The sequence below is a fragment of the Hyalella azteca genome, unplaced genomic scaffold (assembly GCF_000764305.2).
Source record: "Hyalella azteca isolate HAZT.00-mixed unplaced genomic scaffold, Hazt_2.0.2 contig11575, whole genome shotgun sequence".
NCBI classification, from domain to species: Eukaryota; Metazoa; Arthropoda; class Malacostraca; order Amphipoda; family Hyalellidae; genus Hyalella; species Hyalella azteca.
Window position 1 is genome coordinate 32,876 of NW_025941568.1, and position 17,828 is coordinate 50,703.

Below are 17,828 nucleotides of genomic sequence, written 5' to 3' on the forward strand. Positions count from 1 at the left end.
CGTGTGTAGCAGTAATGTGTATACGGGGGCAGTAACTGCAGCGTGTGTAGCAGTAATGTGTATACGGGGGCAGTAACTGCAGCGGGTGTAGCAGTAATGGGTATACGGGGCAGTAACTGCAGCGCGTGTAGCAGTAATGTGTTTCTACTGTCACTGTGATGAAAGACGTGGCAATATAGCAGTCAATTAACTTTTATCTTAATTTAGTTTTGTTCTAAATTATTAATTCGGACATCATCGTATTGTTGAATTATTTACGACATGTAAGATCGTCAAGGTTTGTAGGGGCAGTTTGGTGCCCGGAAGCCCGGGCGTCTTGCCTTAAACTGCAGCGCTGACCTGCCATGAAGCTGCTTCCGGGACAGTGCTGGTCTGTCTAGAGTCTAGACCCTGTGGTTAGACCTACTGTCTATACTCTGGAGTTATATATACCCTGTGTCTATACTCTGTAGCTAGACCCATTGTCTATACCCTGTATTGAGACCCTGTGTCTATACCTACTCTGTATTTAGACCCAGTGTCTATACCATGTATTGAGACCCTGTGTCTATACCGTGTCTATACTCTGTATTTAGACCCAGAGTCTATACTCTGTATTTAGACCCTGTGTCTATACTCTGTATTTAGACCCAGTGTCTATACCATGTATTGAGACCCTGTGTCTATACCGTGTCTATACTCTGTATTTAGACCCAGAGTCTATACTCTGTATTTAGACCCTGTGTCTATACTCTGTATTTAGACCCAGTGTCTATACCATGTATTGAGACCCTGTGTCTATACCGTGTCTATACTCTGTATTTAGACCCAGAGTCTATACTCTGTATTTAGACCCTGTGTCTATACTCTGTATTTAGACCCAGTGTCTATACCATGTATTGAGACCCTGTGTCTATACCGTGTCTATACTCTGTATTTAGACCCAGAGTCTATACTCTGTATTTAGACCCTGTGTCTATACTCTGTATTTAGACCCAGTGTCTATACCATGTATTGAGACCCTGTGTCTATACCGTGTCTATACTCTGTATTTAGACCCAGAGTCTATACTCTGTATTTAGACCCTGTGTCTATACTCTGTATTTAGACCCAGTGTCTATACCATGTATTGAGACCCTGTGTCTATACCGTGTCTATACTCTGTATTTAGACCCAGAGTCTATACTCTGTATTTAGACCCTGTGTCTATACTCTGTATTTAGACCCAGTGTCTATACCATGTATTGAGACCCTGTGTCTATACCGTGTCTATACTCTGTATTTAGACCCAGAGTCTATACTCTGTATTTAGACCCTGTGTCTATACTCTGTATTTAGACCCAGTGTCTATACCATGTATTGAGACCCTGTGTCTATACCGTGTCTATACTCTGTATTTAGACCCAGAGTCTATACTCTGTATTTAGACCCTGTGTCTATACTCTGTATTTAGACCCAGTGTCTATACCATGTATTGAGACCCTGTGTCTATACCGTGTCTATACTCTGTATTTAGACCCAGAGTCTATACTCTGTATTTAGACCCTGTGTCTATACTCTGTATTTAGACCCAGTGTCTATACCATGTATTGAGACCCTGTGTCTATACCGTGTCTATACTCTGTATTTAGACCCAGAGTCTATACTCTGTATTTAGACCCTGTGTCTATACTCTGTATTTAGACCCAGTGTNCAATTAAACTGGGGAATTATTTGCAATTGTACTGGAGGAAGTACTTGCAAATATACTGGGAACTATTTGCAATTATACTGGGGTAATTATTTGCAATTATACTGGGGAAATTATTTGCAATTATACTGTATAACTATTTACAATTATACTGGGGGAACTATTTGCAATTATACTGGAGGAAGTACTTGCAATTATACTGGGAACTATTTGCAATTATATTGGGGAAATTATTTACAATTATACTGGAGGAACTATTTGCAATTATACTGGGGGAACTATTTGCAATTATACTGGGGATATTATTTACAATTATACTGGAGGAACTATTTGCAATTATACTGGGGGAACTATTTGCAATTATACTGGGGATATTATTTACAATTATACTGGAGGAACTATTTGCAATTATACTGGGGGAACTATTTGCAATTATACTGGGGAAATTATTTGCAATTATACTGGGGAAATTATTTGCAATTATACTGGGGTAACTATTTGCAATTATACTGGGGGAACTATTTGCAATTATACTGGGGAAATTATTTGCACTTATACTGGGGAAACTATTTGCAATTATACTGGGAAATTATTTGCAATTATACTGGGGAAACTTCCTAACATAAACAAAGTTGCTAGCAACATAATTGTTCATTTTTCTGTGATCGCTGATAGTGTTGTTATTACAGTAACTAAGTTGTCTGTGTTTGCTATCAAAGAAAAGCTAAGGAAGACAAGTTCACTGGAACGACGTGCAGTCCAATTGCTCAGGCATATAATGGGCCAACATTTACTTGATTTCGGTCCTGACAACAGCGCTTGTAGCCTGTCCTGAAACAGATTAGAGCTGGTCAGCTGTTTATAAAAATCTTATATGATGAATAATGTCGCCATTTTTCAAACTATTTCAGTGAAGAGATATTATCCGATGTATTTCCAATTTATGTACCGTCGCTGAATCACAATTTACGTCTTTAACAGGTCCAGTCTTCCATGACATAACCATGCTAGGTACTGCCACTACCATCACCCTGCATTAATCCTTTGAAGTGTATTTTGCATTCTTATATAGGCCGGCTTCGCGCTCCGTTGAGCCTACCTAGAAGCTACCGCACTCGTAGCTACAGTTTCAAATTTCCCTCGGTCAGCCCTCGCACTGCTCTCGGGTGTTATAATAATTGAACTCGCTCACACATTATGCCATCCTGTCTCGTGGTCAAGCCTTTCGTGAGATTAATTTCGGATCGTCTCATATTCTTTGCTGCAGTTACGTTCAATATTCTAAAATATTAGTAGAGTTTTACTCACCTATTTTTTACTACCTGACTTACAGGTCGTCTCATATTCTTTGCTCCAGTTATGTTCAATATTCGAAAATATTTAATAGAGTTTTACTCACCTATATTTTATTACCTGCCTCACAGGTATACTACCAAGAAAGCAAGGAGGAGGTGCGTACAGAGACCCGCAGCAGCGGGCCGGAGGTGTCGGCCAGTCTGCCCCCGCACCCCACCAACGAGCTCGAGAGTCTGCTCAGCGAGCTCAACTCCTCCCGCTACACCGGCATCGTGGGTGTGTTATCTTGGCTTAATTTATATTCATTTCTAATGCTTCAGTATAATAAAAATGTCTGTAGCATATTTGGTCCAGTTTGAAGTTAGGCTCGGTGATCTCAACTCCTCCCGCTACACCGGCATCGTGGGTGTGTTATCTTGGCTTAATTTATATTCATTTCTAGTGCTTCAGTATATAAATTTCCTGTAGCATATTTGGTCCAGTAAGAGGTTAGTCTCAGGGATATCAACTCCTCCCGCTACACCGGCATCGCGGGTGCGTTATTCGTGCTTAATTTATTTTCGTCTCTAGTGATTCAGTCTAAAAAAATTATGTAGCATATTATAGGACCGTTTTAAAGCCTTGCGCAAGCCTTTTGGATTGACAGTGATGTTTAGTTTGGTTCAGACGATATGTGAATTGATGCACCGGCATTGTCCGTTCTCATTCACTGCTATCATGGCATTCCTATTATTTTCATTTGATATGCGTTTCCTATAGAACCGCTTATACATTTTTCTAGGGTTCAATCTGTAAAACTTAGTATTACAACTTTTCTTAAAACGGTTTGTTTTGTTCGTTTTGGTGCGGAGTGGATGAATGGAAGTTTACTTCAGAGACCAGCATGGCCGGCAGGTTTACCAAGTTTTTTTGGACATTTGGCATCATTATAAGGTTAACATGTTACCCGCGTGAAGAGTTGGCTAGTGTAAGTGTATTGAACTATTGATGGCGTGGCAATGTTTTCACACTGTAATAATTTAAAAAGAAGTATGAATAATTCAAGATGCTAAGTGCATGAATCGTGTTTCTGCATTTATTAATAAGATAGGCTCGAAAATAGAAGATAAATCAAGCTTGACTGCAATTTAGGCCCCGATAATTGTAAAGACATTTTGTTTTAACAAAACAAAAGGTTTATCAAAATTAATCCTTCGGCAAACTTATTTTTTGACATTGTGGACATAACTGTTAATAATATTAAAGCAACCTCTGTAGCTCCTTTTTCCATTTCAGAGAATCCTTCTGTATATTATCCTTCGAATAAAAATTTGCATCCAAATAAATAAAACATTCATTAATTATCACGAGCTTGAAATCACTGGATATTTCGTATTCTATGTAGCTCCCTTTTTCTAAATGAATTTAACTCGATCTACCCGACGATACTGTCTTTACATACTCAATCTATTAAAAAATTCCATTTTCAGGATTTACTTCTTACCCGCTCAATTTTTTAAAATTCCTGTAATTCTGAATCAATTCAATTTCTTTCTTCTCGGGTTGAATTTATCTAGTCTTTCATTTTTTCCAACTGAATTTTCCGCTAATTTATTCCAATTTTTTTTCCTTACCCGCTGAATTTATTCTGAATTTCTCTTTTACCGCTGATTCATTTCGAAATTCTTTCTCTTCTCGTTGAATTTATTCCTAATTTCTCTCTTTATCGCTGAATTTATTCTGAATTTCCCTCTTTACCGCTAAATTCATTCCAAAACTCTTCTCGCTAAATTTATTCAGATTTTCACTCATTATCGCTGGATTGATACAGAATTTCACTCCTTACCGTTGAATTTATTTTGAATTTCATTCTTTATCGCTGAATTGATTCATAATTTCCCTCTCACCGCGCAATTTATGGTATCCTCACCCCTGTTCACGGTATCCTCACCCCTGTTCACGGTATCCTCACCCGCGTTCACGGTATCCTCACCCGCGTTCAGATCGCAGCAGCGGCTCCATGGTGCACAACTCCACAGCCGCTCGACCGTCCGTCAATTCCTTGCTGAACGAACTCAACTCCGTCAGCAGGTAAAATATTACATAAGATAATTTATATTATATTACACATATTACTTTATTATTGTAACGGCTTCTCTGTTAACGAAGTGTTAGTTGTACTGTATACGCGCATCGTCTTATATGCTACATGGTCATCACGACTGATAGCCAGTCAAGTGAAGAAAAATAGTTATTTTTAAAAACAATTAAATTGATTCGTGATTCCACGAGCATAAAGTGGCACTGTAAATTAGGCGATCTAGGTGCGCACAAGTAATGCATGCGTGGTGAGTGTGAGAACAAAGTATATTTAAGAAGAATGTTCTCAAGCTTATGTGTTGCTATGGAAAAAAAATCACAAATTTCATTCGTGTACCACAATTGAGGGGGCTTTGAGTTGAAAAGGCCAGAATATTTTGAGCAAAAATGATGTAAAGATTTATGCTCTCGCCGCCTAAAATTAGTCTAAAACGATACAGGAATTTTATGAACTGATTGATATTCTTTTAATGCATCACCAACAGCACCACTCGCCTAAAATTAGTCTAAAACGATACAGAAATTTTATTACCTAATTGATATTATTTCAATGCATCACCAACAGCACCACTCGCACCACCAACCTGATATTATTGTCTTAATGCATCACCAACAGCACCACTCGCACCACCAACCACCACAACCACGTAAGCGACCGCCACCCCGCACCCGTGACGGCGTCCACCGCCACCAGAGACCTCGACAACCTCATGGCAGAGCTCTCAGAGTTCAAGGTGAGTGTTCAACTCCTGCATTGCTCTGCAAATTGGTACAGACATGAATTAATGTTAGTTTTTAATTATCAAGTCATCGTCACAAATATTGGTTTAATTTGAATCCCGATTCAGAAGTTCGGGACAAACCGAATCAAAATTGAAATATTTTACTGAGTGAGATACACAGACATGAATTAATGTTAATTTTTAATTATCAAGTCATCGTTACAAATATTGGTTTAATTTGAATCCCGATTCAGAAGTTCGGGTCAAACCGAATCAAAATTGAAATATTTTACTGAGTGAGATACACAAGAAATCTGGGAAGTTAGTTAATTAGAAACAAAGGCTTCTATCTACGTCCGCTCAATCAATTTTTGATAGGCCTGTTGCTACGTCCACTCAATCCATTAGTAACAAGCCTGTAGATACGTTCCAATGTTCAGTATAATGTATAAAGGTATAAAATAACTTCAACAGAATTTTTTACGCGAGAATGCGTTGTAATTTTGTTCATTCAATTAATATACCAGTTACATGTTAGTGGTACACGTTGCTCTCAGTACGTGTGAGAACGCTGTGTGTAAGTACACGTATCAATGTTATGGTACAAATTTACATTTGTATATGTCCTAACTCCCAAATTGTCGTAAGTACCAAATATACCAATTTGCCTGCCACCTACACAAGGTGAAGGAAGTGTCCCCCGCTCCTCCCCCTCCCTCCACCAAAATCCTTTACAAGTCCACCACGACCACGACCTCCACCACGTCCTCCGAGGACGTCCACCACAACGTACCCACCGCCATCATTGACGTCCACAACGCGTCCGTTAAGCCCACGGTACGCTGACCCCCGTGACCCGTAGACCGGCCCGTGGGCCATAACCCGGCACGCGGGCCATAATCCAGGGGCCTTAACCCGGCACGCGGGCCATAATCCAGGGGCCTTAACCCGGCACGCGGGCCATAATCCAGGGGCCTTAACCCGGCACGCGGGCCATAATCCAGGGGCCTTAACCCGGCACGCGGGCCATAATCCAGGGGCCTTAACCCGGCACGCGGGCGATAACTCTACCCCATTGGTCGTTCTAACCACCCAAGCTATCAGAGATAACTGCACGGTTATCACTGATCAATTTTCCGTCAGTTATCAGTGATGCAGTTGAAGGTTGGTGAGGGGAGACTGCTTGCGCTAACTCGGTATGCCGACTACTCAGGTTCGCGGTCATGTATTTCACCAGCAGCTTTTCTTCTTGGATGCCTGGCATGATTGCTTCCCTAATCTCTTGTACGAATATCATTCGGATCATTGGCTGGGATACCTTAATTCCTCCATTATTTAACCCTACCATTTAGATCATCCATTTGTCTTTCCGTGTTTGAGGGCTCAGGGACATGATTGTTCCGCTATCTCCTGTAATGTTTAAGCTTATCCGGAATGATTACCTACGTTAACTGGGCACCAAAAAATTATTACTATTCGCCCGGTATGTTATCCGTGACAAGACGACGGCATCGTGCAGCACAGGTTGCTGTTGCTTTAGAGTGTGAAGCAGCAAGAGCAGGTGTACGCTTGTAACACAATTTAATCGACAACTTTCGCTCATGATGATTCGTGATGAGAACGCTTGATTTAGTCACAATGGTGGCATAAGGACACTCGGCGCCAAAATCACCTTGGTTGCGTAAGTCATCCTGGTGGCATAACTCATCATGTTGGCCTACGTCACCCTGGTGGCTTAAGTCACCCCCGTTGACGGTATCTCCTCAAAATTCAATTTACGGTCATTGCAAGTGCAGAAACGTGCTAAAAGCCAATAAATATAGTATGGGTTAAAGCACTGACGGCTGAGTAAGACCTCCAGGTTGGTGTCCCTTCCTGTAACTTTTTAGGAGAACTAACTTCCTGCCAGTAAATTTCGTTCGCTTTAGAAGTTCGTCCGCAAAATCATGAAAAGGCATTGATTTTACCGGAGTAGTTGATGGCCGCAGACCGTTGAGGACCGCTCCTGGGTCTCCACCGTGGAGGACCAAATCCTTTCGGATGGCCACCATCCGGAGAAAGTGGGTGCCTCTTCGGGTCCCATGTCCACCTTCCAGTCCTCCAAGTCCACCAAGGATTCATCCAAATCTCCTAAGCCGCCCCGCACCCCTCCTCCGCGACCTCCCACTCCTCGGAACCTGTCCACTCCGCCTCCTCGGCCTCCCGCCCCGGTGGACATCGCGTCGTGTCCATCTGCGGAAATTGGCGGTGCACCTCCGACGCTGCCGTGCCCGGATACCCCGCCGCCAATCCCGCCACCACCCGTCGGCGTCACCGCGTCCCCCACCACCACATTAAACCGCGTGAGTCCTCACGCCGGCCTACAACTTTTTAGTAACCAGCAAGTTTTAAGTAACTCTGCGTGAGAGTTTTTAATTAGCATAGCAGCTGCAGTAGTTGAGCGTTGTTTTCATAATATCCTAGTTTGCCCTATTCTGCGTGAAGAATGTATAGTTTGCTGTTTTCTTGATGAGAGTTTTTTATTTATTGATAATTGATTGATGCGTTCTGAACAACCGACTGGTATTCTTACTAACATCTGGGATTTGCTCCGACAAAAGTGAAACAAATTCGTGTAAATCAGGACTTGAAATGTGCACAATGTTTTATCTGGTCCTGGAATCAATCGTTTTTCGAGAAAAAAAAATCAGAGCTAACTCTAAAGCGAGAAATTCGCGGCGTTCAAGTTTTTTGTATAACAATTAGCGAATCGTAGCTTCGGGACAATTTATTGAAGCTTTTGCTTTAACGACTACAATAGCCAGGTGGTGGAGTGACTATTCAATTTACCTTAAATCGACTTACGAAGTTTTTCGTTTGCTTCTTCATATTCAGGAAAGAATTTGTGGAGCTCTGCTCAATTCGATTTAACCGTAATGACTTTCTACTGAACCGTTTTTCCACGTAAAGTCTTATGAGACTTCAATGCTGTCGAGTGTTTGCTCACACTGAACGAGTGCTCAAAAATTTATTTTCTTTCACTTGAACAAGAAGTAAAAAAAATTGTTTTCATTTGAACAAGTGCTGAAAAGTGCTTTTTCACAGAAAACAAGTGCTTAAAGTGTTCATCATTCATGCCCTCTATCGACTCTCACTGTTTCATGTCATGAATGCACCATAATTCATGACCTCCATCGAAAGGTCTCACTGTTTTATGTCATGAATGCGCCATAATTCATGACCTCCATCGAAAGGTCTCACTGTTTTATGTCATGAATGCGCCATAATTCATGACCTCCATCGAAAGGCCTCACTGTTTTATGTCATGAATGCGCCATAGTTCATGACCACCATCGACTCTCACCGTTTTATTTCATGAATGCGCCATAATTCATGACCAACATCGAAAAGTCTCACCGTTTTATGTCATGGATGCGCCAGAAAACACCCGTTGTTGCGGAGCCGTTCGAACGTCCCGACTCGGGTGGTCCAGTTAAGCGCAACGACCTGGCATACCGCTGGATCACGGATGAAATCAAGTACGAAATTCGGACAGGCATTCAGGATGAACCTGAAGAGGAACCGCCAGTTGTCATCCCGCCGCCTGTGAGTTGCAGAAGTTTTCAAGATTTACTTGAGTTGGCCCTCGTAACGCTTCAACTCTCCCCTCCCCTCCGTTTTCTTTGTTTCTCTCGAGTGCCGTTTTCTTCGGTTTTGCGACAGAAATTTCTGTAGTAGCTTATCACTGAACCATAAAGCTCTGCTGGTCACATGTAAAGTACTCATTAAGCGGTTAATTGAGTGTAAATTACTCAAGTTCATCACGTGCCCAGTGCTCATAAATCCCTGCTGATCACTTATAATGTACTAATACTGGAATCGTGTTCTTAGGACTTTTTTCTGGCCATAATCAATTAATCGTGTACGTTATTTTGTGGCACTGCTCGCACGGTCGCGCAAGTTTAGCGAAAAACATTCAACCTTACATATGGCTTTCTTCATTATTAATTAGAAAATTTTGTTTGTCTTTCCATTAAAGTTATACAATTAAAATAGTGTGGGTGCTTCTCTAATTTGAGTGAGTTTAGTAATGTATTTTTTATAATACATGATTAACCGACAATCCCGTAATCGCAATACATGTCTCATTAAGCTAAGGCAACTTTTAAAAGTCTGACTGTTTTGCAGATTCCTATTTCTGTTCTTCGATTAGCCTTTTCAAATACAGACGTATCATATCTACAAAGTGGAAAAAATATGGTCATCGATAGGATATTTTGTAACTAAGTCATGATTGGAAATGATTGTTTCCTTTTAATTGACAGAGAAACATTATATTTAAAGTGAATGGGTTAATTTTAGCCAGATACTGTTGGAAAAAATCGCATTGTTGCTCCCTGGTAAAATCAAATAACACCTACATACATTTGCTCGTATCATCCTTCAGTTAGCTTAAGGCGCTCTTGCTAGCGTGTATATTTTTTTCGATTAATTTTTCGGACGGTGCCCCGCTGAACTCGCCGCGCAAGCCAAATCGTCTCATTTGAACAATCTTGGACAATTCAATTTGGCGCGCGCGACAAAACTTGCATTATACTTTTTTTCATAGATTACATCACATATTCTGGAGCATACGACGGAACTATAGGTGCAAATCGCGAAACTCCTGATTATACGACGCAACTTCCGGAGCGTACATGATGTATTTTCCTGACTAAGTCATTAATATTCATCATGTACACGGTGCACCGTAAGTTGCGCACGTGATGCGTATTCCTGACTAAATAATTAATATTCATCATGTGTACGGTGCGCCGGAAGTTGCATACATGATGCATTTTCCTGACTAAGTCATTAATATTCATCATGTACACGGTGCGCCGGAAGTTGCGTACATGACGCATATTCCTGACCAAGTCAACGCTGGCAGGGTTCCTCAACACATTGTTACAGCACACGCGCTACAACGCGTGCACCCCAGACGGCTGATGTCACTGCCAAGGCTCTCTTCTCTGCTCATATCGTTCATCTATTTCAGTGCGCTCTGTCAGTGTCGAGGTGTACGGCTCACGCTATTTATGTGCCTTAAAAGAAATACTCCTGTGCCTTTATATACACATGCCTTTGTTTTCGAAATACTTCAATACATTTGCTTGTACTTAATTTGTGACATAATGAGAAGAACGGGAACAATAAATTACGAATCAATACATTGTATAAAAAAAGAGTTTAAAATCAAAGTGATGTTATTCACGCGTAAGTTTCGTTTATCTGCCTCGTGCTCCTGCGTTCCCTATCCTGGGACCCAGAACGTTTTAACCAAAAAGCGAATTCAACTGCACTTACTTATGACTACTTATTTGACTTTTATTAGAATCATGACCTTACCGACTTATTGAAACTTAAGGAACATTAGTTGAATCCTAGATGATAATAAATGTTTGGGATTGCGGACTGTAAAGTAAATGAAATCATGGTTTCAATTTCCGTAGATTTCCAGGTGTAATTTATTGCTTCAAACGACTGATTGATACTAGAAGTAAGTTTGGCATGATACCCAAGATATAACGTATACCTGAGTCGGTCGTTATGAAATACAAGCAATTTTAGTATGAACCTCTGTACATTTTTGTCTGCTTTAGAACACCAACGTGACGTATTGGATTTACACTGCAGTGTTGAATGTGAGTTATAAGTCGCTTGTTCAATAGCCTTATATTCAATAATATAATAAAATCCCATTTAGAACTGCAAGCAGAGGCACTGCAAGCTCGATGTTTCTTGAATATCCTGTTGTTATTAATTTTTTACGTTTGAAGTTAGTTTGCTAACAAAGACATTTAAAGCCCGAATGAAAAGAATAATGGTTGTTAGATCTACGAAAAAGCCTTAACCCACCAGGCATCCGAGGTGAAATGAACGTTAAAATAAACGTTATTTGCTTCAATCAACATTAATTCAACGTTGTTTTTATCATTTGCCTGCTGGGAAGCCACTAATGAGACTAGTTCCTCAATATCATTCAAAATTTTCCTGACTCCGGTGATGTTCGCAACGTTGTTTCTGGAACAGATCTTCCTATATCTTCGTGTGTTGTTTCATCGATCGATCGTTTGCATGTAGTGCAATGCCGGTTTACTGCCATGTTGTGTTGAAAACTTATTGTTCGATTTTTTTACTCGTAATGAAATTTTACTCACTTAATTGCATGGAGTTTGAGTTGTTGTCTAAACAAGTCTTATACATTAATTTTGTTAACAGGCCTCGTTCGGTGATTTTTCAAGATTAGTCATAATTTCGTTACGTTGTCACCACTAGATAATTAATTGAACACACGCACCCGACCTTCTCATTCATATTCACGATGTTTCAACTCTGCTTGTGGATTGCCTGCTTTCCCTAATCCATTTTTACGGCTATTTTAACTCATTTTTTCAAGCACTGATTAAATTGGATTTATATTGTACCTTTTTAAATGTTTGGTAAGTGAACTTTTAAAAATTTAATAAGAGTCCTTTACTGCACCGTGGTTATTCTCAAGTATGATCACATTCGATGGTTCTATTCTTAAAATGTGTCTGCCATCGCCCATGCCATTTTTACAGAAGTCAACTGTTATTACGCTTATGTTTTCAAAAATTAATTTGTTTAGGTATTCTGTTTTTTTATATTCATGAAATAAGCGGGTAAATCCACTGCTTTTTGAAATTTTGAATAATTAATTTTGGTACCAAATTTACACTTAATTATAATTATGTATAGTTTTAAATTAAATGGTTTCGGTTTTAGTAAGTGACTCCCGCTCGTGTTTTACCTCAGTTTCATTCTTATTCTCTTATATTCTTGTTAATTATCTTCTAGTTGTTGTATAATCTCGTGTAATGATGTAGTTCTTGACAATATCTTCCTCGATGACTGACAGTTTCCTTACTTTCTTATCTTTCAAAGCACAACAAATAACATCGATCAACGTCGATGTCTGAATTGCTTAGAAATTTCTAAGTTTTTAAGTGAAACTTTTTACGAGTGAGTCAAAATTTAATTCCAACTATTATAACATAGTATTGTATGATAGTATTTTTATTATGGACACATTTTGAGACTCAGTCGTGTAAATTTTAAATTCATAACTTTTAATAGTTCGGTTGAAACAAAAAAATGATAGTGCGAAATGATTGGAAAATTGATACCATTATAATTAATTTAGTTAGTCTTTAATTGCATCTATGACTGGTTTTCTTTTTTCTATATTCTTAATAAATTTCCTAGAAATATGCATGCTTAATAAATTCGCAACCTGTGAACTGTACAAAACAATTGTTGTTAGTGAATATCTTCGATAAGTTGTTTTTCTCAAATTTCTGCTCTACATGAATGCATATTAAAGTTATTCAAATGTCAATTAGAATTCCATGAAAACTCTTATTGTTATAATTTATTTGAATCACTGAGAATTCCGATGAGATATTCTCCTGCTTCTATTATTTGTGCCCGCTTGTGTGTATTGCTTAGCTTTTTGCTCGCTTTGCTTTATTTTTTTACTCATTCCTCGAAACTTTTCTGTTGTGGAGCGATTTTCCCAGTTTGTATATTTGTCTTGTGTAATATAAAGTATTTCCGTTCGTTAGTTAGTGTTTAGCACTTGTTGCCTGTTAAATTTAACGCTTCGAATTTCCTACGATTCATTATTTCCTTTTGTATCGTACTTGTTATGAATTTATTTTCTTCTTAGGCTTCTATTTTTTCAAGCCTAATTATTTTTTCTAGTTTGTTAGTATGTATTTATTAGAGTAGTCCTCGATATTTTAATGCGATGCTTTGCATGGGCTTCTTGGCAGATCCCGTGTCCATAGCGTCCAGCTTCTTGGTATTTTCTTATCATTTCGTGTCCTGTCTTATCGCTGTCTCCTTCCTCTCCACTTACGGCGTTCGCAGCAAAACGACAAACTGCGAAGCCCTGCTCTCGTCCGCAAGTTTGTGAGTACTTCTCTACAAAATTTTCCCTTCTATTGACCCCATTTTTAGAAATAATTTTGGTATTTTATTTACCCCGCGATTATTTTATTTACAAATTTTGGTTGACACTGCTGTGCATGCTGCAACACATTCATATAAATTTCTTATGAGCATATTATTCAACATATTCATTCCAAATTAATAGTTAATCTTAATAACATGTTTTTCCCCCCGTCTCTGAGAAAAAGTAGCTTGCTGCATTATAAATCGTAATTGTCATGGCTTATGATATACCACTTCCTTTTGTTCTATAATTGGTTTCATTTCTTTTCCATGGGATAACCTCGGTCAAAGTTTAATTGTTTACAATTTATTCTTACTTCTATATTGACTGTCCCTCAGGGTATACGATCTCTTACTTGCGCGGTGAGGGAACAGCTTTCGGTGTCACTGGTTTTCAGGAAATTTGTTACCCGTTTGCGATGGTTGCAATCATGAATAAGTTTATACAATACATGCAATCATGAATAAGTTTATTGAAAGCGCTTTGATTATTATATCTTAGAACAAAGATAAGAATTTACCACTCAAATTAGCTTTATAAGATCAATTGAATTTATTGAAGGGGCTAAGGTAACAGTTTAAAATCCTCGAATCAGCTTAATAATATATCTAGAAATATCTCATTCATGGGCAAGGTCATTGTAATTGTCTAATAGGCGATGAAGGTCACTTGTTATTTCCATTACCGCGCGCGACGCAATATGTCCTGACGATGATCAAATGTCCGTGAATTTTGAATGAATGAATGCATACTAGCTCGTCGTAAATATGTTATTCAGCACTCCGTAATTATTCTAATCAGCACGCCACTATTATATGAAGTACAGGGTGACACAAAAAAAACAGAGCTCACTAAAAGTCTTATAACTCCTGAAATTTAAAAATATGTCTCAACTGCAAATGTCTTTTGCTCTGTAGTCCAAGGCATCTCGAAGCTCACACGTGGTAGACTCTTAGATCAATCCGTCTTCTTAATGAATCTGAAACAAATAACAGGATTACTTGAGTATTGTGGAAATTATTCAACTTTTTATGAGCTCTGTTTTTTTTGTGTCACCCTGTAGCACGCCTCAATAATGTGAAATTGATGCCACTCGCGCAGGCAATTCTTTTGCCCAAGGTATCGACAATACAAAGAGTGACGCACCACACCAAAAACACGGTGGCCACGGCCAATTATAGCCTTTACATAACAGGAAATTCTTCACATAGAAATATAACGCGCATTTTGTTGTATGAGAATAAACAAATGCCAGCCAACAAAGGTATGAGAGTGAATCTGTTCTAATATTGTTTTGCAATAAGTAAAAATGAGCCCTATTGTGAGATGGTGTGCGGAAAAATAATATTAAATATTAGGAGGATAAAACATTATTGCCGGGCGCTAACTATTGAAAATTTGGTGGCATATCGAAGCTTTAATTAACTTAATAATTTTTTTATAAGCAAGATATGTACGCTATGCATTCCGTTGACGTTGTTCTACGTCAAGGTGATTCCTCACTGACCGTAGGAGAACAACAATCAACTTATTAAAAAATATATTTTGTGGTGCGCCGAGTAGATACGTTCTGCGTCACGACGTAATAGAGTGGCCTGGTGTTGTCGGTAGTATCTTCTAATGAAGTCCGCATGTTAGTTGCAATGATAGTTAGAGTTCTTTGTCAAGTTAGGTGCACTAACTAGCATATAAATACTATTTTTTACCAGCATGCGGGTTATCAGCTGCTGGTATCAGGTGCAGTGAGCTGCAGCTGTCTGTATCAGATGCAGTTGCCGGCGTCCAATATAGCTTGTCCCAGTTACCAAGAGAGAACTTCCTCGCTTCTCCCACTCGACTTTGCCTCTTTTTTAATGCTATATTAATTTCACTATTCGCCTTAGAATAAATAATACAGTGAAGAAATTTAGGGCACATATTTCGGCAGTAGATTCTATTTTCATAGGAAGTTGGGTTTTAAGCAAAATTGTGAGCTTATCGATATCGACAGGTGAAAAGTAGACTAAATCTGCTCTGCTCTACAATTCAGAAAATATTAATTTTTTAATTATCAAGATCCTTTGTTAATGATTAGGTAAGTTACACGATGCGTGCATACAAGTCAGGTATCTTGGCTAGCATTATTCGCATACAAGTCCGGTATCTTGGCTAGCATTATTCGCATACAAGTCCGGTATCTTGGCTACCAATATTCTCATTCAAGTCAGGTATCTTGGCTACCATTACTCGCATACAAGTCCGGTATCTTGGCTACCATTATTCGCATACAAGTCCGGTATCTTAGCTACCATTATTCTCATACAAGTCGGGTATCTTGGCTACCATTATTCGCATACATCAGCAGTTCACTTGTTCCGAAGCCTCCAGTGAACAAAATAGGAATGAAAGTCCATCTTTCGGTCACCTGCCTTATTCATTTTAGCAAGGATTTTTTGGAGCCATAGCTGTGGGTCTCACAGGGGCAAATGGACTTTGAAGATACGCGCATAATTTTCAGTAGGGGTTAGCGATTGATCGTATCGTCATGGAGGTCAATTTATAATTGAATAATGGAATGTTGTACGTACACAGAGTTTTATAAATAGTTGAACATCTATCGAAACCGCTTTTATTGCCCTCTCTTGTGTGTATATATGCAAGCTTGAATAATTTCTTCACAATGCCACGAGAAGATAAACACACCAGGTACTTTCACAGCTGTTTACGCACTTGTTTTTACGGCTATTTTGAGGGACTAGATACCAGGTCGCTCATTGGCTTATTACTGAGGGTTGATTGTGATTGGCCCGTTCGGAAATGTGCCGCCAAATATGAGGCTATATAAGCACCTGGATGCCCTCACCTGTCACAGTCTCTCGGGCGACGCGCTCCCGACAACAGGTACCATCTTTCCCTCGGATTAGCTGTTCACACAGAAAGTTTTCTAAAACTATCTTGGTCTTATTTTTGACGCGTTCAGCTGTGGCTGTTAAATGTCTAAGACGGGCTTGCTCTACTGAGATATTTTACAGTTTTGTGATCATTTACTTAGATGGTTTTTATGTTGGAGTAGCACTACAGCAAATCATTTTTTAAATCAATATGGTCCAAAAATTTTAAAAATATAGATGTATATTTATAGATCTTTATAAAATTTGTTGTGTAATCAATATCCGCCTTCAACTCAATTGTATTTCAAAATATAACATTACTCCTTAACATTCCTATTTTTTGTATCCTAATATCAGACCATCTTTTCTAACAGTGTATTTTTACCCCCCATGCAATACTTCTGTACGTGTCTCTTTCCTTTGTATAATTAACCCACTAAGAGTAAAATAATAATAATGATTATACACATAATAAGTGTATAATTAACCCACTAGAGCTTGCGTTACTTTTTAAGTGCGGACAATGGGTCGCAAGTGTGGCTAAATACGACACTAGCCTCGCCTTTTCTCTACATTAACATTTACTTCTTTTTGCAAGAACATTTTGCGCTTCTCTAACAGTACCAGGCGCTGTCTTCGACTGTGGTGATATTAATGAGTGGTTTAAAGGTGGACTATTCATTCCTGGCAGGTAGCCGGTGATTAACCACCTGTGCCGTGTTTGGTATTACTTACTATACCGAATTTCTCTCACCCAAACCCTATACAATAGTGTGCTGGCAACTCGTATCATTCATCGACATCCCACATCCCAACTGATGGCCTTCATTTCGGTCTCGTCTCCTGAACAGATTTACTAAATCTCACCTCAAGCCCCCGCCTCACTCACTCGCCTTCAACAAAACACGTTATTTCGTTGCTCACCACAATTCTTCACTCATCCTCAACTCTATCTCCCACTCCCACCACTTAACCCTTGTTTCCCCTTGGTGACCATACCTCACCTTCAACCCCAACTCCCACCACCTAACTCTTGTTTGCCCGTGTTGACCATACCTCACCTTCAACCCTAACACCCACCACCTAACATTTGTTTACCCTTGTTGACCATACCTCACTTTCAACCCTAACACCCACCACCTAACATTTGTTTACCCACTTCAACCCTAACACCCACCACCTAACACCATACC

General features: G+C 39.3%; 1 protein-coding gene across 8 annotated transcripts in view; it reads left to right on the forward strand.

The window, feature by feature from the left end:
* The window catches only part of LOC108680207 (paxillin), a 48,597-nt gene that overhangs the window by 19,742 nt on the left and 11,027 nt on the right, over nt 1–17,828 (forward strand). For 5 of the 8 annotated variants that reach the window (XM_018168984.2, XM_018168980.2, XM_018168985.2 and 2 more), the window contains 6 exons: nt 3,094–3,241; nt 4,948–5,035; nt 5,661–5,778; nt 7,755–8,108; nt 9,187–9,351; nt 13,681–13,722. In XM_018168984.2, the coding sequence (XP_018024473.1) occupies nt 3,094–3,241; nt 4,948–5,035; nt 5,661–5,778; nt 7,755–8,108; nt 9,187–9,351; nt 13,681–13,722 (915 nt within the window). Of the gene's footprint in view, nt 1–3,093; nt 3,242–4,947; nt 5,036–5,660; nt 5,779–6,450; nt 6,604–7,754; nt 8,109–9,186; nt 9,352–13,680; nt 13,723–17,828 lie in introns of all 8 variants that reach the window. The other 3 variants (XM_018168981.2, XM_018168986.2, XM_018168988.2) reach the window with 3 other exon arrangements.